Genomic DNA, 21,054 nt, shown 5'->3' on the forward strand with positions numbered 1-21,054 from the left:
TCTTCTGCATTATCTTTCATCAAACAATAATGAGCAGCCGTCTTTGTACAGCCCTCATCTTCTGGATCGCTTCTTTGCAAACACGCTCAGCTTCAAAGTTCCACTTCAAACAAAGACCCATGGATGAATCAGATGTTGTGGCGGTGTTGGGTCACATGGCCATTGGCCACCAATGTGCTTGCTCTCTTTCTCCGCTATTGATCCTGTGACTGACTCGGTCAGATGTGACCAATGGAGTAGTGTGTCTTTGTGTGTGTGTGTGTGTGTGTTTCACTGTCAACATTTCCTGTGGCACATGTCAGATTATGTAATGTGTTTACAACAGGGAGTCAGGGATATACAATATGAAAAAAAAGTTAGTGATTTAGGGATTAGTTGCTTCTTTGGAGGATGCTAGTCAGAGCAGTCTGTGCTGATGACACATCCTCCCCTTAATTTCCATCGCTGTCTCCCTTTCCCATTGGCACTCTCTTTTTAATTCGTTCTTCACCACTCTCTGCCCAACTCCTTCTTCTTTCCATCATTTTTACTATCCCACCCCCCTCTCACTGGTTTTCATCCTTCCCTTTCACACTCAAGCTTTCCTTCACTTTGGATCCTGTACTGGATGCTGCCTCCCCCCCATATCTCTCTCTCTCCCCCCTACTCTCCCCCCATATCTCTCTCTCTCCCCCCTACTCTCCCCCCATATCTCTCCCTCTCTCTCCCCTACTCTCCCCCCCATATCTCTCCCTCTCTCCCCTACTCTCCCCCCCATATCTCTCCCTCTCTCTCCCCTACTCTCCCCCCCATATCTCTCCCTCTCTCTCCCCTACTCTCCCCCCCATATCTCTCCCTCTCTCTCCCCTACTCTCCCCCCCATATCTCTCCCTCTCTCTCCCCTACTCTCCCCCCCATATCTCTCCCTCTCTCTCCCCTACTCTGCCCGCCATATCTCTCCCCTACTCTCCCCCCCATATCTCTCCCTCTCTCTCCCCTACTCTCCCCCCCATATCTCTCCCTCTCTCTCCCCTACTCTCCCCCCCATATCTCTCCCTCTCTCTCCCCTACTCTGCCCGCCATATCTCTCCCCTACTCTCCCCCCCATATCTCTCCCTCTCTCTCCCCTACTCTCCCCCCCATATCTCTCCCTCTCTCTCCCCTACTCTCCCCCCCATATCTCTCCCTCTCTCTCCCATACTATCCCCCCCATATCTCTCCCTCTCTCTCCCCTACTCTCCCCCCCATATCTCTCCCTCTCTCTCCCTTACTTTCCCCCACTTACTCTAAGCTCCTTAAGTAAGCCATGTATATGCTCTCTGTGATATGGCATCCCATAGTGCTGACTCCTCAGTTCCTTGCTGCTGTGTTTACAGCGTGATTCTAGGACGCTCCGGAATGTTTCCTAAACACCACAATTATTCCTGCAATTTCAAGAGGAAACTGCAAGGTTGCGGTGTCAAGAAGTTAATAGGCTCTGATCTGTCTCCCCCTCTTTCCTTCTCTCTGCTTCTCTCTCCCGTCCTCCCTTTTCTCTCCATCCCTCCTTCACTTTATCCATTCCTCTCTCTCTCTCTCTCTCTCGCTCTCTCTCTCTCCCTCAGCCCGCAGCCAGACCAACTTGTTGTAGTTAAAGCCACTGCATGCACTCACTGCAGTCTCTGGCCCACATCCCCGAGCGTCTGGCTGTGGAACAGCTTCCTGCACCGTAGGCAGCGAGGGGGATACACCAGCCAGTGTACTGTACTGGCAAGCATGTGTTAAGGAGATCAAATCTAAGCTGATGTGTGAAAAGTGATTTTTTTCATATCCATCCCATCCCATGCCACAGCGCAGGGGGGGGGGGGGGAACATAAAACACCTTCATCCTGGAGAGCCCATTTAGTGCTGCCCACAGCCCCATCCAGGCTGCAAGCGGTGTGTGTGAGAGTGCGGTGTAAAATCGTGCGTGTGTGTGCACATAATCTATGATGCATGGAGTCCAAGACGATGTCGTGACAGGTTATCATAGATGGGGCTTGTTATCAAACCCTTCCCAGGCTCCTGTGTTCCCCCATACACAATTCATGCAGGAAGCAGCCGGAGAGGCTTTTAAGAGCTTGGCAGTTATCTGCTATCTAAAGTTATCAAGGAGGGGAAAGTACACACATGCATCTCACCTTAGAATTATTGTGTGTGTGACTGTGTGGCTTAAACTCTGCCTTAGACTTGAATCTGTAAAATGCCATAGATGGCACATAAACATTACAGAGCGGGTTTTATCTTCCCAGATAAACAAGATGGAGGAATCTCTAGCTGTGTCCACAGCTCTCGATATGCGCCTGGTAAAGGTTTGCACACAGACTTCTGGAAATTGATTTGATCACCTTACCATCAATCATTTTTATAGTAATATTGTTATCTATTTTTATGACGTTCTTTTAGAAGAGGGTTTGCGCGTTTCTTGAGTTGTTGTCTTCTGGCCTTATTGCGATGCAAGTCACCTGCTTTCATATTTGTTGTGTATGCAATTCTCTGACCCCTTTCTCAAATCCAATATTCATCTGAAACTCATCAGAAGAACAGATAATGTTGGTGTAGCGGAATTGATGACATATGCAATCTCCACAGTCTTGCAAGTGGTTCTCTGGGAATTACATTTCAGCATCCCCAAGGGATTAAACATGGCCGGGGGCTTGATGAAATCCAATGATTTTCAATCTCGTCATTTCTATTCTTGGCTCTACAATATCTAACGACATGAGATTCTTCCCATATCCAGGTGGCTGTGGTCAGATATCGTTTGTTGCTGATAAAAAAAAAAACAAGCAAATACCCTGCATTCTTATACCGGGGCTGGAATGTCACTGACTGTCCCAAGTTCTGAATACCTTGACCCATTTGGGCAGACACACACACTGTACACACACAGTCCTGTCTGTGGGAGGTTGACGGATACAGCGTCCTGTTGTCTGGCCGCCAGGAACACCGTCTCCCCTGGGAGAGACAGCTGACCCGCTCACCCGAGTGTGAGACGATCTGCACGTCTGCACTCTGACACACACACACACACACATAAACACACTCACAGAGCTAGAATTTCTCGAAACGGATGTGCCTTCATCCAAGTTTCACATTCTCCAGAAAGCGGAACGCCTGAGCTGGGTATTCAATCTTTGTTCGTGTTCAAGTTTAGAATAGTTTGTTTCCATTTCATTTTTTTCATTTTCTGCTCCAAGACCTGTAGGCATTCCAAACCTCACAGCTGTTCTGGATGGATGTACTGCAACATTCCCCCGCTGTGAATCTCCCATTCCCCAAACCCCTGCTATATCTCACACACTGTCACTAAAGCATCACCCTGGTAGACAGCGGGTCTGACTATCATCTGGACGGGGAGAAACTGAAGCGATGGAAAATCGAGAATCTGGATATTGCCAGAAACCACACTGTAACAGGAACGCAGACACGGGCCATGGTTTGGCATTTGCCAAACTAAAGTTCCAGCGTCCGGCTTGCTCTTTCAGACTCTGAATAGAAATAAGAGAGAGTGACGCAGTTCAGGTCGTCTGTAGGCTGTTGTCCCTTTTGAGAACGCAGGAGGAGGAATAGGCCAGCTGCTCATGCATACTTTATAGCACAGAGAACAGGGAAAAGAAAGAAAGAGAGAGAGAGACAGAGAGAGAGAGAGAGAGAGAGAGAGAGAGAGAGAGAGAGAGAGAGAGAGAGAGAGAAAAAGGTTCCTTGAAGTAACGCTTCAAATTGCGGTGTCACCTATTAGCTGTTGGAGGAGGCCGTGACACAGCAGGCTGTCTGCCCCAGGCTGAGCTCTTTCACCCTGCAGGCCTGATGGAGGCTGGAGGGAGCACAGGGGTGGGGCTGGAGTGGGATGAGTGGCTGGCAAGGCCCTCATGAGCTGAGGTGCTGGAGGGGATGCCAGGGCACAGATAGGAGGAGGCTGGGGGTGGGGGGGAACAGGAGGAGAAGGGATGGGTAAAGCTAAGCAGGCGAGGGGCTCTGCGGTGTGGAGGTGAGGACTGCAGAGGGCCGTAAGAGTGGCAGAGTTGTTAAGGGGAGGCCCATGCGGTTTTAATGATATCCAGGCTTGTTTAACTTGGACCGACGCCAGACAGCCAGCCTCCCATCCGTGGCCTCTATCTGTCAATGACCCCCAATGGAAGGCTCGTAACTGTCTGTGGTCATAAAAACGCTTTGCCTGTCAGCGTAATGTAATAACACATCTCTCATTCCGGAGTCCTTCCTCGCTCCACACTCCCTCATGTTGAGCAGCGACCACAGACACAAGCTGACTAGAAGCTTGGGCTGTTTGTTGTTGTTTTTTTTCTTTCAAACCCATTAACAAAATGCGTCATTGTCGTTGGACATTGCTGAACTCTTGTCACCGCCATCTAGTTCTAGTCTTCGTAGCAGCAAGGTTAGAGAGCATAGTTTTAGAAGGAATGTCTGCACAGAGGCAGACATGTACCACAATGAGCAGTGACATTAAGTGACTGGAATGAAAGGAATGTGTGTGACTATTCCTGGCACTGTACTGTAACTAAAGCATTGAGAGACAGCGTCCAGAAGTCTTTCCTGTGATGTGTGTGTCTGTGTATGTGCGTGCAAAAATGTCTTGTTGAATCAAAAGAGCAAATAAGCGGGAACTGCCGGAGGATATGTGATTTTGAGGCTACAGTTGGCTAGCTATCTAGCAAACTTTTTCACATACCAAAGAGCATGTTGAGTCTGTCAGGCTGTCTGAAGAGATCAGGATGCACACCGATGCCTGAGCTAGAACAGAGGGTGTTGCACATATGAACAGCCCAGACCCACATTTTCGCAGACAGCTCCGACACTTTTTGCGAGAGAAAAAGCTGAATAAAGAGTTCCAGCAAATTGGTTTTCATTCTAGTTTAAGTTAAGTATTGACAACAGACACATACAGTACAGCTGTGCAGTAATATAGTGAGTATAGGCCAGGGTCCAAATACATTTAGAAATGACACCTAAATGTAATTACACAGTGTGGGAAACTGAGGTCTCTCAACGTTGCATTGTCATTTCATCCAGTCACAGGTGCCCCGGCCCTGACCTTTGAACCACCCCCACAACCAACCTCACCCCACCCCGGGCCCCTGCTCCCCTCTCATGCTCCCACATGGCACCGTGGTCGGGGCACATCACAGAGACTAATCCCTCCATAGAAGCCGGCACTGTTTGATTGGAACACAGCAGCTTTGTGAGCTAATAGAGATACTTTGTCATTCAAGCGACTGGACCTGAAAGCTTCCACGCTGCCTGGGCGTGTGTGTGCCTGTCTGTGTGTAGTGTGTGTGTGTGTGTGTCGTGTGTGTGTCTGTGTGTAGTGTGTGTGTCTGTGTGTAGTGTGTGTGTGTGTCTGTGTGTCGTGTGTGTGTCTGTGTGTCGTGTGTGTGTCTGTGTGTAGTGTGTGTGTCTGTGTGTAGTGTGTGTGCGTGTAGTGTTTGTGTACAGGCTGGTGCAGGTGGGTGTCACTTGAGCTCAGCAGCAGCAGCTGAAGGCTCCAGAGCTCTGAGTGAAGCTGAAGAGCACCCAGGTGAAAGAGACTTGGGTGAAGACGTTTCTCCTCAGTTCTTCCTGCTGACTTCAGAACTCACGCTCTCCAGTTGCAACATCAATAAAAGCCCGGGTCAAAATGGGATGATATTAAGCAGAGCTATATAGCAGAAGTATCGGAGTTGACAAGCAAATACAGTTTTTGTTTTCACTTTGTGATCCCAGGAAGGATACTGAGACTAGTTACAAACCCACCACACCTGAATCCATATTTCAGATGATGGCGTATAACTTTGCTCTCACATAAATGATTAATCAATGTTAAAGTGGAGGGGATTTGGGTCAAAAACTGGATTTGCACGTTCTGTAGACTGGGAGAGCTGTGTGCTGCGTCCGTGACACATCCCAGAGGTGCCCAGCATGGTTCCGTGTGTGCGTGTGTGTGTGTGTGTGTGTGTGTGTTTGTGTGTGTGTGTGTGTGTATGTGTGTGCGTGTGTGTGTGTGTGTACCTCCCCACACCTCCCAGGTGTGAAGCGATTCTGGCAGCACCAGTTTTCTGTGCGCTCATAAGTGGGGCACTACTTTTTCACCTCACTCACCCCCCTGTAAAAAAGACTCATTCTTAAACGTTATCACACGTAGCCATGGAAGGAGAGTGTAGAAAGAGAGAAAGATGGTGGAAGGACATCGGGGAACAAGGGACAAGAGAGAAGTCTGGCTAGACTTTGGGTATTGGAATGAAGTAGGGAGGAGAGAGAGGAGGAAGGAGAGGTGGGTGAGAAGGGAGTGATTTGGCAGGACAGACCCATCACCGTTCTGCTTTTAAATGGCAAGCCCCCACACACACCTACCCCCAACCCCTTTACAGTGGCTCCCCTTATTGTCACCACACTGTTACACCCCCCAAATACCCCCTAGGGAGACCAGTCACTTATTTAGTGCACAGTCTCGACTTGTAAAAGGGTTAAGTAACATTTATGAGGATTTTCGAATTTAGCAGTGAGGTAATGGCGCTTGCAGAATGTGGGATAGGAAATAAGGAAGAATTAGTGGTGGTGTTGGCTCAATAGCAACAACATGACTTCCTAAGACTGGTGCTGGGTGAGTTCTCTACATGGAAACAGATGGTATCCCTTCCAAGCCATCCACACTCTATGTCTCTCTTTCTCTCTCACACCAACTCTCTCTCTCTCGATTTGTCTGTCTGTCAAACCATACAAGTCGCATATTAACTTAAATTATGAGAGAGGAAGGGGCCAAAAGCAGTGTTGAATGTAACAGAACACAGAGCCTATACATTTCTAATGTTTGTGGAGTGCACATGCATATTCTATGATGTTACGTGTGTTATGTATTGGAAGTAAGTGTCTTTGGCACATATGCCTTACCAAGATAAAAGTCTGAGAAACACAGTTTCAGTGCTTTCAAACCGCAGTATTTTTAACTAAAACATTCAACTGATGTCTAATTTATTCTTTCTCTCTTAAATATACAGCAGTAAGTCCTACATAGGACAGGACTGGTGAAATGAGAAGCTATAATCTTGTGATTTGGTCCTGTTTTCATGCAAGCACAATTATAAATAGAGCAACTGTGACCATCTCATTTTTTTATCATTCACCTACGTCCCTTTGTCTCTCACCATCATCTCTCTCCTTCTTTCATTCTTTCCCTCTCTCCCTTCTTCCATTCCCTTCCTTGAGTTCAAAGTAGCTTTGTCAAACAACACTACCACAGCTGCATTCTTAGGTGACGATATCAGTGGGTCACCTAAGAACCTGGCTTTCTGCAGTGTTGTGTTACACACCTACAGTATGTGGGACATAAGGCAGTCTGGGTGTGTCATTGGAGCAATAACAAATACCTGAAATAACTATTAGTTCTATAGCCTCACATGGAAACGATGGCATTTCAATTCATTAGAAAGTTAGTACAAGTGACACAGTGTAACAATGTATCAATCCAGCTGAATGAAACCTGTTTGTGAGTTGGTAATGAATGATGATGGCTTTCAATTCAAATGAGGGCTTTCATAGATTAAATGAGTCAGTTTGGTGAACGGTTAAAGCAGGACATCAGCCTTTGGCCTTTTCCAGTCAGGATTATTCACAAGACTGAAACAGCCTTTAACAAACAAGGCTTTTTAGGAGACAAAAATACTTATGCTGAACTGAACATCCGTGTAGTCTGAGTGGTATTCGCAGAAGGCTTCTCTGGGTAATTGTATTACACAAACAGAATTTACAGCCTGCCTCCCCTCCGTCCTCACTGGCGTCTGGTCTCAGTCCATTCAGCCAGCGTTTTTCTGAGATTTTCCATGCTTGTCAAAATGGATGCCATTTAACTCGTTTGTTTGGAGGTAGCTTGGGAACCATTTCTGTCAGATGAGTTTCTGTATAAAGCGATTGTGACGGAAGCTGATTACTGGATGGCGTGGATTAACGTGATAGAAGCCGTTAAAGTCTTACTCCTCTCCCTCACAGAGGACGAGTTTACCTCACGTTCATTTTGGGCTATTTAGAAGGGTGATTCACTTTGCTATTATGCTTTTTTAAATATATATATATGTAATTTTTTGATTTAGGGATTATAAATGTAATCATTATCATGACATGTGACAGGCTGTACTCTGGGGGGAAATGCAGACAAAAACTGAGAAAAACATGTATTTATTGTTGTACAAAAAATATTCTGCGTTCCAAAGACATGCTATGGACTTAATCCTAATCCTAACTAGGTGATGGTGATGTGCCACCAAGATTAGGTAAACAAAATATTTAGTCAAGCACCTGTGTCAGATATTTAACTATTTATTTTCAAATCTCGTTACGTAACACCTCCATAGAACTTGAGGAGATAATATTCCAAGCGTAACACAACCTCTGTTGATCTCCCTGATGACCCGATACCTAACACAACCCCCCCTCCCCCCAAGGGCATTCTGATCTTAAAAGGATGATTGGGTAGATGGGTAGAGACAAAGAAGGGAAAAGTCACACACGTTTAAAATGACAACCCTACCAGAGTGACACATCGCTGCAGGAATGACAGTTGAGAAAGCTCATGTTGCCGCTGTCATGAAGTGTCTAGGAGAACCAGACACTGCCTGTCTTCAGCTAGTCAACCTGAAGCCTTCTGAAATGACAAGACGATGTTGCGTTCTGTGAAGGCAGGGTAGAAACCGGAAAGCCGAGATACAAACAACTTTTGCCTAGCACTACAAGCTGCTTTCCAAACCCAGTGACAAACAGCCGGTGTTCGAAATTCTATTATGTCGCCGACAGCCTCCATGTGAAATTGAGGGATTTCGATTCCATGCAATCTCATAAAAATGACTTTAACCTTTGACATAATCCATTGTGTTGATGGTACTGCATGGGATATTCATCAAGATTAAATCCCATACAGAGCCTGTTGTCTTGTTATACCACTGGTTTTCCCGTGAGCCAGCTAGCACATAATGGTAGCATTTCCAAATGGGGAGTCATGGAAACCAGTCCCACAGCTATCCAATATGATCCTCCTTGAAGGGGGATGGGATCAATAAGGCTGCAGATGGGTGCATTCCCACTGGGATAAAAACAACTATAAGACCTGTAACTACATACGATGTTCTGCAGAGGTTAAGGCTAGTGATGAATAGACTGGTAACACTCCATAAGGCCGATCCTTTGTCAGCCAATCAGAAGATTGATTAGGGTGGATGCTGGATAAGCCTTCTGTTTGGATGCAGATCTCATCTCTCTTCCGCAACATCCAGGATAAGTCTTGATCTATGGACAATAGAGGTCTGAAATGGACAATCTTTGACAATGTTGACCTTATTGTGAACCTCTTTGTGTGACATACTGCCCCTACAATCCCATTTACCCAGGATGTGGAAATCTGATGTGAGATTGTTACGTAGAGACTGAAAAAGAAGAGGGGAAAACATTCAGTGCCTCTTGCCTTTTTAACCTAAAATGTAGACAACACTTTATGACCCTAACCAATACAGGTAGAGGGTAACAGCACGCCTGGTGCCTACAAGACTGCCCCTTTTAAAATGGACCAAATGTCAGATATTCCGGACGGCCTGCTGTGCAGTAGCCGTGATGATTAATTATTCATTCCTCAAATCTATTGAGAAATTCCTCACTTCCTCCTTCTGTAGCTGGTATGGGAATTATTGGATTCCGAGCCGTTTCAGATGCTTTTGCATAAAACGTCAAACAACCCGGCGGGATTAAGTTGTCTCTAGAGAGCGCGAGTGCCGTAGCAGACATTTGTCCTTTACTCCTTCTGACCTCTTTCTCTCTCTCGCTTGCTCTCTCTACCTCCAGGAACTGGGCGTCTGCTGGGGGGTTTCTCCAGGTCCACGATGCTGTGAACATTATATATCATTATGCATGTTCACAGGTTATATAGAGTTCATACACTGCTAATTATTCTAAGGAATATTGTGAGTATGGTAATATGCGGATATGAATGCGGCATCGCTCAATGAGGTGTCATTTGTACATAAACCTCCGGAAGAAAGAGGTAGTGGAGAACCTGATGCACAAACAGAACTGTGCTTGAAGCAGTCACAGAATGGTACTAGAGTAAGAAGTACCTGACAAGAAATCCCTCTCACTGTAGCTGACCCCAGACCAGATGCAAACCAGGCCATTATAGATGGACCAAATTGTTCCCAAAGCTCTCATTAATTTGTCCCTGGTTTGGTCTGAAACAGGGATGGTGCTTGGTTCATTACCCACACTGCACTGTGACAGGTCTCAGGAGATGTGTCCTATGGAATATTATCCCCAGTTAAAACCACATTTCCCAGAAGGCTCTGGTTACAGACACGTCCGCTGACTCAAAAGGCTCTTTTAGATAACTGCTTCATAGTGCTTCAGCTTTGTGGCTTTCTCCAAAATAAGAAGGATCCCCAAAATAACTTTTGCTTTGAAGTATGAGTCTTCTAGCCACGGGACCTTTTTTGTTAGCTGTTTGTTGTTGTTGTTCTGCTGCTATTGCTGTTTTGTCCTGAAAAGGCAGTGGACATTGTGAGCCTATTAAGCAGGGACTGCAGTGCAGTACAACAGCTAGTTGTTTCTTCTTTTAAAATAAACATGGCTTTATATTCAGAAACCACATTCTTTTGTTGTGTGACTTTCAAGTATTGAATTTCACAATATTATGTTTGTTCCCCACGCTCTTTTTCTTGCTGCCATGTACTGTACCCGATGTTTAAACGTCCGGTAGTCCTCGGCCAGTAGTGTATTTTTTTTTTTTACTCAAGATGACTCAACGGTGACTAGGACCCTACAGCCGTTGCCCCCCCCCCCCCCCCCCCCCCGCTCTCTTTAATGTCAGTGGGAACTCTGACCTTGTAGGCAGTTTTCAAAGCAGCTAAAAGGATACTACCTTGGGGCGTCCAACGTGATGAGATCACCAGTGGGATGAAATAATGCTACATGATGGTCTGTCAGCGTCACGGTGACCGTTATCATGGGGATGACAGGCTCCACCCAAGCCTTGTCCCTGACCCTGGCGGTTGGTCAGTCGGGCAGCGCGCTACAGACATGTGACAGACGCCTCTATCCATTCTCATCACAGGCATTTGTTTCCTCATGGCCTCGCTATTCAGCCGAGACAGAAAGGCCCTCTCATTCTGATTCGCCAAAAATAACACGCGGCAAGCACTGTTACTTCTCTTATTCCAATCAATTCATCCTTTATCTTCATTTCTGTCTCTCTTTCTCTCTCTTTCTCTCTCTTTCTCTCTCGCCATTGCTGGCCTGCTTGTCTTTGATGTCTAGCGCCTGCTTTAATGAGTATTCCAAACCTCTCTCTCCCTCTCTCTCTCTCTCTCTCTCTCTTTCTGTCTGTCTGTCTCTCTCTCATTGCACACCTGCTGGCTGGGGTCATGCCACCCCACTCCAGGACACTCTGTAGAGGACACCCACACTAACTCTAGTGTGGCAGACACACATACACTTGCTCACTCTCCATCTTTTACTATTGCACACACACACACAGACACACACCCTGCCTAAACCGGGAACTCCCCAGTAGCACTTCTCCATGGCCACTTGGGAACAAGCTGTTTTTGATGTATAAATCAACCCTCTTTCAAACTCTTTAATTAATGACCCATCTGTCCTCTCCTACTGATGTTCATCTTCAAACCGAGCACACACCCTCAGACACACACTTGCCCAAATGCCACGGTCGAGCTGACGAAATCTGAACGGGGCTTCCAGCAGGCATTTCCACTCAGATGTGGCAGAGAAGTAGGGCACACGCTTGCTCGCACACAACGACTTGCACCCGAGTCCGAGAAGAGGCCAGCCACCTGTGAAGACCAAGCAGAGGGCTGGACTGACAGTGGCGGCGGGGGTCAGTAGGGGAACAGTCAGGGAGGGAGGGAGGGAGGGAGAGAGAGAGGTAAAGGAGGACAAACTCTCGAGCTTTGTGTGTCCAGATGCTGACAACAGTGTGTGTGTTTGTAGGCTTTTCAAGTGAGCCCTGGCAGAGTATCTGACGCTGTAATGGAGGCTTCAAAGACAAGCGCTGCGGTGAGTCCTGGCTGCCTTTTACAAAAACTAGTAGCTGACCTGGGGCTGGGGTGGACAGACACGGACAGACAGGCATGTTGACATGACAAATACAGACAGACTGAGCCAACAGAGATAGTGTCGACACCCAAACGTATGTTTCACTTCACATTCTTGAGTAGCCAGCTGTAAACACCAACGCTCGTCTTCTGCTTTTGTTTATTTAGCTCGTTATTTCGCTTCTTCTTCTGTTTCTCTCCTTTTTTTTCTCCCTCTCTCTCTTTCAACTGCTGCTTTATTCACGGGCTTTATTCACGTGTGTGTTGTCTTGCTTCGCGTTCGGAAGTCATATTTGTTCTGTAACAATAAAATGAATGAAAGCAGCTGGAGCATTAGGTGGACGGCCATACATTTCTTATCCGGAGATTCAGATAGTATCTTAGTTTATTTTTTGGTGATGGCATCCAAGTGAATAATGGTGGACTTCATGCTGTCAAGCTGATTTGTAAAGCAGGAAACAGCATTCGGGCACAGCTCAGATCACCCATCTGTTTCTCGATAATCTGATATGGCTGCAAGGTGGAAAAGTAGATAGTTTGTGAGTTAGGGTTTTAAGCCGATATAGGATATCTAGTTTTTTTGGGGGGCACTTGCCGATTTCACATAATTCTTTGCCAAGACAGGACAGCTCTGACGGTCCAACTGCTTCAAAGTTGTCCTTGTGGTATTACTCGTTGTTTTTGAATGAGTTTGGGCAGATGATATTAAGGATAAAGTACATTCAGAGAGCAGGTATGCTAAATGAGATATTGGGAGGGTGAAGCTGCGGTTAGACCCTTGTGTTCACACTTTCACTTCAGCTTGTGTGATACGGTCTAGTGTCCCGCTGCTCGGCCCCTCACCATACAATATCAGCTTCAGCCTGTGTGACACTCAGGGTCTGTCTGCACTGCTGTGAGAGCCGGGTCAGGAATACACTCCCAGTATTGTATTATGTGGTAGACATGGAGACAAGCCCAGGGTCACCTATGGAAGATATAAAGATGCCCAGCACACTGTCAACTAACATTCAGTACATCTGCCTCTAACTCTATGTGGTTGTTGCATCTCAGAGTTCCGGTGATAATTTAAGCATCTGTAGCAAATCTAATCATGCCTCTAAAAAGCATGGCAACATTCCATGCTAATCTAACATAAATCCAAACTCATATAAGGCAACCAAAAAAAGTGCTTGCCTCAAGACCACATCTAATGTATTGACATCAGTGCACTTGTTCACACCCCAGATCTCAAGTCAAGCTTCCTCCCTATGTTCTTCCATTTTCTGGTCCTCGTTCTTAAAGAAGACGTTCTCAACGTTCCTCCTTCCCTTCTGACAGCAAACCCTGGAGAACAACCTGACCAATCTGGTGAAGAGAAACAGCGAACTGGAAAACCAGATGGCCAAGCTTATCCAGATCTGCCAGCAGGTGGAGGTCAGTACATACTCTGCTGTGTGGGTGTGTGTGTACGTGTGTGTATGGTTGCATGCGTGTGTGTGTGTGGTTAGTAATGCATGGCTTTATCCATCTTTCCATACATGCTGACATTCCCATTTAATCCCAGCCAAACACAGATGAGTTTTCCAATCATAAATCATGAATGTATTCAGTGTTTCTGAGTTTCATTTCATTTCAAATCATTCACTGCAAAGCACCATCGATGCGTGCAATCTCATCAACTCTGACTTGCAGGCAGACCCCCACCCCCATTTAGATGCAGCTCAAGTCATTAACATCCCAGTACAACACTATTGATCTCATACAGTCCCGATTGGTACCAGCGCACCACACGCAAACACACAGTTGCACATTTTGGTTCTATTCAAAAGTCTGCCCTCTCACTCCCAGACACTTTGTTTGCAAACATTGCATCTTTCTCTTCAACATAAAGTTGAGGCTGCATTTAAATGGTCTGATCGACGCCCGCCAATCAATCGTGCTTGTCGGCTATTTAATACCTATTGATCACTGTACTTGTAGTGACTAGGGATAGTGAGTGATCACCCTATTGAGATTCATTGCTGTGGGATGTATTTGTTCAGTGTTGTGACCCCTTATGGACACATCCCGGAATCCTAAACCCTAGTGCTTCCGAATCTTCGGATTGTTGGTGTTATCTTCGTCAGGACTACATTTGTTTTTAACATGCTCTGCCTTGCACCTTGCCTCTCCAAAGCCCAGAAACCGTGACTCACCATGATTCAAGACCAAAACACGATCCACACAAACACACCGCACCAAACACTTGTACTGCAGCCTCTGTCCTCTTATGTCACCTTTGAACCGAAAATAAACACGACCCAAAAAGGGCATTTCAGGTCAAGAGCTGGTAATGATAGGTGTGTTCGCTGCTCTACCTGTGTGATGTCACCCTCTAGATTGCTGTGTTCCAGCTGCTGGAGAGTGAAGGACATGCTGCATGTTTGCTCTCTCTTTACAAGGGTGTGTGGGTATCTCCCTTTCTGTTTGGGTTGAATTGTTTTGTTCACTTTGCGTACCACGAGTGCTCTGTACACAATGAAGTCCCGAATCGACTCATTAGAGACCCACAAAGCACAATTTCCCTCCGCCCAGGGACTAATGGGCACGTAGTGATGAACACCACCTAATGCCGGCCCCCAAAGCCTTTCACTAATCAGTTCCTTTCAGGCTGTTAACCCACTCCGAATCGGGGGGACCAGGGGTGAGAGGTGGAAGACCACCCAGTCAATACATTTACACACGTGGCTACGTGCTTTAGAGGATCCAACCACCCAGGTCTCCTCCATGTTTACACAAAGGAAAGCTGTTCCTCCTATCTCCTGTTTGTCGGAACGACTATGGTGGCACTCTGCACCTTGTTCCACAAATTATTCAACAACAACAGACACAGAGAAACTAATTTCAGTCTCTCTCTTGCTTCAAGCTATTATCCCGTGAAACGTTTCTGTCGAAATGCTGGGTAATTATAAAATGCAGGGAGTGAGACCTTAGGAAGGCCTGGTGTGAGCGGGGATGGAAGCAGAGAAGTCAGCCGGCCGCTTCCCTTCCCAGAAACCCTTGCTGCTAGGAGCAGACAGAAATGTTCCTTTACATGTTTACAGTGCACCCAGAAGGATGAGACACATGCCATGTGTGCAGTGTATGCCAGTATATGCCAGTGTATGCCAGTGTATGCCACATGCACACAGGAGTGAGGAGAGCTGCAGCTGTATTCATGGTTTTGTGAGCTGAGTGACTTTTCTCCTGATTGTTGCAGTCTGTACCATTGCAACAGCTTGAATATTGGATCCTAAAGATTCTGCAGGTAAGTTCTAGAGTGTTTGCATAGATAACACCTCCACATTCCCCCGCAACTCCCAGCGGGGGATCAGTCTGTCTCCCGTGGAGACTTAAAGATGCCTTCATTCATGGTCTAGTGACTCCCCCCCCCCCTCGCCCTCTCGAGACAACGCATTTTTTCCAATATCTGAATTTGGTCTCCTGAACCTTTCAGAAGAGCTGTGTTATGTCGTGGCGTGTGTGCCCACTCAGTTATGTTGACAATGTGAACGAGAAGGTGCTGCAAGGGAACGGGCCTGCACTGTTGGAACATATGCACACCGTCATCCATTTTTGATCAAGGGCCCTGTATGGAGAACTTGCAGGGAAGACATGAAGCAAAGGAAGAAAAGAAGAAGAAAATCCCTCCGTACAAGGAGCCTTACAGGGATCCTGATCTCAGCCTCTTTGATCCTGTCTCCATACCCGGCCTAGCGAGCTGGGATGGAGGCAGTTTGGTGCCCCAGGGGAGGCTGTGCTCCACACGGCCAGCCTCCCACCTACGGGACATGGGCCCCTGAACGTCTTCACCCTGTCGAAGAGACAACCTGGCTTCTTTCATTTGTAGGCACGCACCCACCACTCCCTGGTAAATATTGAACGTGAGTCGAGGTATATTAGCCGGTGACTACTGTCAAATTCTGTTTTAACTACAGCAGTGAGTCTGATTGAAGTAATCCACTGCTGAAGAACAATAAATAAGTTTTCCAACTGTTAATAAAAGTTAAGGATTGTTGCTGCAAACTCCTGGGGCGCAATGCTATCTTCAATGGTTCATCTTTCTTTTTCATTTTTTTTTTTTCATCTCTTCTTTTCCATCTTTTCTCCAGCTGAGGGTAACTGGTTTACCCTCCCATAAGGAGATGTCAACGCTCCAATGAGACACGCTCGCCTGTGTTTTAATGAAGAAGTTCATTAATAAAACATGAGGCAACCTTGCCATATTAGCATGCTACGCTAGACTTGGCTATGCTACGCTAATCTACAGCAGCTAATATTCTCAACTCAGCAGGCGGTCAGAGGGACAAGTCCGTAGGGAAGATGGTGACTGGAAAATGATAAGGGACCAAGGTCTAGACTATCACCTAAGGTCATAGCACAAAGTTGAAGACATATTACTGATAATATCCAGAAGAAAATGTAACTCATGCTATGCACACTTTGTGGCTTGGTTGCTGCGGAGGTCACTGTGTGTAGTGTTTAAGCGCTGAGCCATGCCATGTGAGACTCCAGAGTTGAAACCCCTCAGATCCGTTGCTCCACTTCCATGTTTGATCCAAGGTGGTGACGTTATATTCAGAAACAGAGTATCAAACTGTTCACCCCTCTGCCACCCATCTTGACTGATCACTCCACAAAGCTCATTAAAGCAGTTAGAGCCGCTTAAGCCTCATTAATCACATGCACACACACACACACACAAACATATACACATAGTTTCTCACACACCAACTCTGATGAACACTCTCACACCATTAATTCCGCAACGGGCCGTCTTATTAGCAAGGATTACTAATTGCCAAGGATAAATGTACTCATCTGAAACTCAGTGTGGATAATAGCTCATTGACTTGGCAGATCTGAGCGACGCCAGATCTGAATTAGAATTTCTCCTTATTGTCAAATACTCACCCATTTCTTATTTCCCAACCAATCATGACCCTATAAAAGCTGAGTATTTAGGGTAAGACATGGTTAGACAATGATGCTTATCTTTCACTCCTTACAAACAATCCCTGTGTGTGTGGGGGGGTGAATAGAGCAGGTTCAGGCAGTGCGCTTCTACATCTCAGCACAGTAAGTCCTGCGTATGCCCAGTGTGTGACTGAGTGTGTGTGTGTGTGTGTGTGTGTGTGTGTGTTTCCCCCAGGTGAACACAGCCATGCACGAAGCCAAGCTGGTGGAGGAGTGTGACGAGCTGGTGGAGATCATACGCCAGAGGAAACAGATCATCGCCGTCAAGATCAAGGAGTCCAAGGTACTGCACGGCAGTGACCCCCAGACACCTCTGTGCTGTAGCCAGGAGCCTGGCCTCCTCAGAACAGGCTCATGTTTCTATTTTTGCACGGGCCTACAAGGCAACTGGCTGTCTTTCCCAAGCTGCACGTTTGTTGCACCAAAGATGCACAATTATGGTGCAATTCGTCATGGTCGGCATGTTGTGTGTGTGTGCTTGTGTATGTCTTGCCGCTGTAAGAGCTGTAAAAATTGGCTTCTCCCACACTCTTCCACAAACGCACCAATGCTCAGCGTGACGTGTGACAGGGGTGTCTGTGTGTGTGTCTGTGTGAGTGTGTGTGTGTGTGTGTGTGGAGCCACATCTAATGTAGCAAGCAAAGCGGTTCAGAACCTGTCACCCACCACTGTGACAGAAACAGGGAGACAGTCATACACACACACACCCATACACAACCTGTCACGAAACTTCATAGGTAGCATCCGAAAGAAGTGATGAGGTAAAGGAGGTGAAAAGGAGAACAGAATGCCAAGATGTTTTTTTATTTGTTTAGTGTTGGTAGAAGTTTCAAGTTGCTGGGTGAGATGATCTGATGCAGTGAGCGGTCTAGGCAGTCAACAGATCAATAACAGGAGGTGTGTGTGCATATAGAGAGAGAAGAACATGTTGCTGTTTCCACCCCTGAGTGTGTCTGGACCATAAGAGACTGAGAGAGAAGAGAAGGGAAGTGGAGAGAGAGAGGATTGGGGTTGGTTGAGGACGGGGGAGGGGGGGGGGTGTTGTTAAGTGTTAGAGGAGACCCCCAGGGCTTGTCTGGGCAGGATTGCAGTGCATGAGGGGGAGGCATTAGGAGGGAGGAGCAGACAGGAGGGAGTGGAGACGAGGAGAGAGAGCAGAGAATGGAGGAGAGGTGACTGCAGCAGAACCGACAGGATTATACGGGTAGGGCCGCTGGGTAGGGCCGTGCAGCGCAGGGGCTGCTGCTACAGTACAGTAAGGTAGACAGGCAGTCAGGGGGAGGGGGGGCTGGCAGAGAGAGAGAAGGCAGGGAGAGGAGGGGGGTCTTACATATACAGAGGGATAGAGGGAGGGGGGTAGGCAGACACATTTCTCCTTTTAAGTAGCACATTCTCTCTCTCTCTCTTTCTCTCAGAAGACTCGGTCATGCTTGATCTTCCTCTTCCATGCACATAAACAAACATCGGCTTATTGTCAATGTTATTCTGTATTCTCAACCACCTCCACTTCTTTTTCTATGCACTCCGTCTCTCTCTCTCTCTCTCTCTCTCTCTCTCTCTCGCTCTCTCTCACTCTCTCGCTCTTTCTCTCATTAGATCTCTCTTTTTCCCTCTCATTTCCCTGCCTCTCATCTCTCCTTCCTGCTGCTTCTATACAGTTTGTGTGTGTGTGCGTGTGTGTGTGCATGCGCATGCGTGTCTACAGTCTCAGCAAAGCCTGCAGGCTCTGAAAACACAGAATTCCCTCCCTACCTGATCCTTCCATACAGCCCAGTCTGAATGACCTCCATGTTAAGACTGTACCTTGTAACCGCTACTTCCATCCCCCTCTTGGTGGTGAAGGCGGTGAAAGAGAGAATATGATAGAGAGAGAGTAAGCATACACACACGCAGGCAGACACACATCAAAACAGTCTGATACTGACATACACAGAGTAGACAGGCTGAATTGTCCAGGGTTTTGGGAGGATAATATTTGTGCTCAAAGTGCTGCAGTCAGATTTCCTAATCCCTGCCCAGCGGTCCATTAGAATATTCCGGCAATACCCACTCAATATAACAGCGCTCCCTTGACATATCAGCACTGCATGACAACAGATTATTAGTGTGGGTGAACCAAGTGCTTAGCGCAAATGCCAGCCATCCCCAAAAAACTCCCAAATCAACAGCTTACAACCGTAACCTTTACAGTGTCATCCAAGTTCAGACAGATGTACTATACTGAGTGTGACACCATCTGACTTAGTTCAGCCCTTGTGTTAGTTATGCATTGAAATTTCATCTAGAAATTACAATGTCCTGAAAAACACATCGGCATTAAGAAAGGTCTCAAAAGCAGTTTATTTTCCCTTTTATTTTTAAGATACAAGAACAATTCAAATGCAAAAAAAACATGGCTATGTTTATAAACAGCGAGTCTAATGGGATTTATCTTGACATTTTGGAGCCGTGTTGCAGTTGATATCCTTTACCAAGAAGGCTGTCGTATCGCAACGCAACTTTAATTCCTCAAATCCTGGAACGTATAGGTCTGCTTTCTGATGGGGGATTTAAAGAGACTGTTTGCGGACCTGGAACGGCAATAAATAGCTTAATTGGAATGAGAACATTATTCAGTCTATATTGCTGAGGGGGAAATTCAAGAAGTTCTATACTTTGATTAAACACTCTGGCACAGTTGTTGTCTTGTCTGTGTATGGGTCTGTGTGTGACTCCTGTAGCCTAGATCCTTTCTAGAGTCTGAGTCCTGGGACTCCACCAACGGTGTTTTGACAGGAGGGCAGAACACTGAAGTCTCTTGTGAATAATGTGAACCTCATGATGTTTCCCACGTCTGTTTTCAATCGGAGCCCGACATCGCGTTGGCAGGACACTACCCTCTGTTGCCGCGATGGGAACGGGTTTGACGACTCCATTGTTTACAAACCCCGCATGCATATACTGACCGTGTGACTCCAGTCCTCCAAATCTCCGGGTTATCAGACTAACGGACAGATATACGTGTGTCTTAGACAAAGCCGATATGTGACCTGTCTGGCGCTGAGAGAATGGGGCGTGTCAGGTGGTCAGTGACACCCCACCCGGGCCCTGATAACCTGAGATTGGTTCTTTTTTCTCTCCCTCTTGTGGGTTTCCTTTGTGTTTGTCCTGGCATGTGTATATCCGGCCCTGTGTGTGTGTGTCGTGTATGTGTCCTGCCTGCCTGTGTGTGTCTGTCTCGTGCCTGTGCGCCCCGTGTGTGTGTGTGTCCTGTATGTGTCCTGCCTGCCTGTGTGTGTCTGTCTCGTGCCTGTGCGCCCCGTGTGTGTGTGTGTCCTGTATGTGTCCTGCCTGCCCGTGCGTGTGTGTGTCCTGTATGTGTCCTGCCTGCCCGTGCGTGTGTGCGTGTGCCGTGTGCAGGTGATGAAGCTGCGGAAGCTGGCCCAGCAGATCGCCAACTGCCGGCAGTGTCTGGAGCGCTCCAGCGCCCTTATCACGCAGGCTGAGCACAGCCTGAAGGAGAACGACCACACGCGCTTCCTCCAGACCGCCAGGAACGTGGCTGAAAGGTGACACACGCGTTCTCCTGCCTCCCTTCCCTCCCTCCTACCCTCCCCTAGCTTCCTAACTTCTTTTTGAGCCCTAACCTTCCTTCCTTGCATCGCCCCTTCCCCCCCCCCCCCTCCCCCCCTCGCTGGCCTGGCTCACCCCTGAACCTCTCTACATCCTTTCTTTCCCCCGATCCTCTTTCACCCCTCTCTCGCCCCTCGCTTCTTATCTCTCTCCTTTCCCTTCGTCCTTCACCTTTACCATCTCTCCTTCTCCCCCTCGGTCCTCCCTCCCCTACCCCTCTCTCTGACTCCCACTCCTCTCCACCCCTCCTCTCCCCTGTCTTGGTAGGGAGTCAGGAGACAGAATAAGCCAGTTGAAAGAACTCTGTGTGAGCAGTTTGCAGTTTGGCTCTTCCCCTGCTGTTTCCAACCCTGACATTGATGGAGCCTCCATAGTTACCAACAAGAGC

At 47.2% G+C, this 21,054-nt stretch overlaps 1 protein-coding gene across 3 annotated transcripts in view; it reads left to right on the forward strand.

The window, feature by feature from the left end:
* Positions 1-21,054, forward strand: part of mid2 (midline 2) — an 88,100-nt gene that overhangs the window by 47,336 nt on the left and 19,710 nt on the right. For 2 of the 3 annotated variants that reach the window (XM_067247710.1, XM_067247709.1), the window contains exons 3-6: positions 11,974-12,039; positions 13,398-13,493; positions 17,230-17,337; positions 20,454-20,602. In XM_067247710.1, coding sequence (XP_067103811.1) covers positions 11,974-12,039; positions 13,398-13,493; positions 17,230-17,337; positions 20,454-20,602 — 419 coding nt within the window. The remainder of the gene's footprint in view (positions 1-11,973; positions 12,040-13,397; positions 13,494-17,229; positions 17,338-20,453; positions 20,603-21,054) is intronic. The other variant, XM_067247711.1, reaches the window with a different exon arrangement.

The sequence above is a fragment of the Osmerus mordax genome, chromosome 12 (assembly GCF_038355195.1).
Source record: "Osmerus mordax isolate fOsmMor3 chromosome 12, fOsmMor3.pri, whole genome shotgun sequence".
NCBI classification, from domain to species: Eukaryota; Metazoa; Chordata; class Actinopteri; order Osmeriformes; family Osmeridae; genus Osmerus; species Osmerus mordax.